This window comes from Mesitornis unicolor, unplaced genomic scaffold (assembly GCF_000695765.1).
Source record: "Mesitornis unicolor isolate BGI_N332 unplaced genomic scaffold, ASM69576v1 scaffold5029, whole genome shotgun sequence".
Lineage (NCBI taxonomy): Eukaryota > Metazoa > Chordata > Aves > Mesitornithiformes > Mesitornithidae > Mesitornis > Mesitornis unicolor.
In genome coordinates, this window is record NW_010209210.1 from 26,607 (window position 1) to 27,349 (window position 743).

The following is a 743-nucleotide window of genomic DNA, read 5'->3' on the forward strand; positions in this document are numbered from 1 at the left end:
GCAGGTATCTGCGCCGCTCCCCTCTCCTCGGCCCTGGCCTGCCTCGTCTCAGCCCCCAAAGTCTTCCAGGTAAGGGGGTGGCATCTCCGCGTCCTGCAGCTCCCGTCCCCAAGCCCAGCAGAGGAGCGGGAGTTGATTCTGGGTTGTCGCCCCCATCGCCCCCAGGCAACGAGGCCGTAATTCTGCACAGACAGAAAGTTTGCGAGCTTTGTTAATTGCAGTAATTACCGTAGTGCTGCTGAGGGAGGCAGGCTGCCAGCAGCGCGTGTGTGACTGCGGAGGGGACGCGCTCAGCGCCGTGGGGCTTTGCGGCCGTGAGCAGCCCCAGGGCGAGGAGGACGCCGCTGTCGGTGCCGTCCCACGTCCCCGACGAAGGCTGCAGTCCCCAACGCTTCCCTCCCCGCAGTGTCTCTGCAAGGACCAGCTCTACCCTCTCATAGGCTTCTTCGGGAAGGGCTACGGGAGGAACAGCGAGCCCATCCGCGGCTACATGCTCACCTACGTCATCGCCGTCGGCTTCATCCTCCTCGGTAGGTGCCTGCGCCCCGGCGCCCTCCCAGCGGCTCAGCCCTCACCAAAAACATCTCGCTCTCCTCCTCCTCTTCCTCCCTGCAGCCGAGCTCAACGCCATCGCCCCCATCATCTCCAACTTCTTCCTCTGTTCCTACGCCCTCATCAACTTCAGCTGCTTCCACGCCTCCATCACCAACTCCCCAGGTGGGCCAGGCCGGGCCGGGACGGGC

The 743-nt window shown here is 64.9% G+C and overlaps 1 protein-coding gene across 1 annotated transcript in view; it reads left to right on the forward strand.

The window, feature by feature from the left end:
- The window catches only part of SLC12A3 (solute carrier family 12 (sodium/chloride transporter), member 3), an 11,712-nt gene that overhangs the window by 6,821 nt on the left and 4,148 nt on the right, over positions 1-743 (forward strand). The window contains 3 exon segments of the mRNA XM_010192803.1: positions 5-69; positions 407-530; positions 616-715. Coding sequence (XP_010191105.1) covers positions 5-69; positions 407-530; positions 616-715 — 289 coding nt within the window.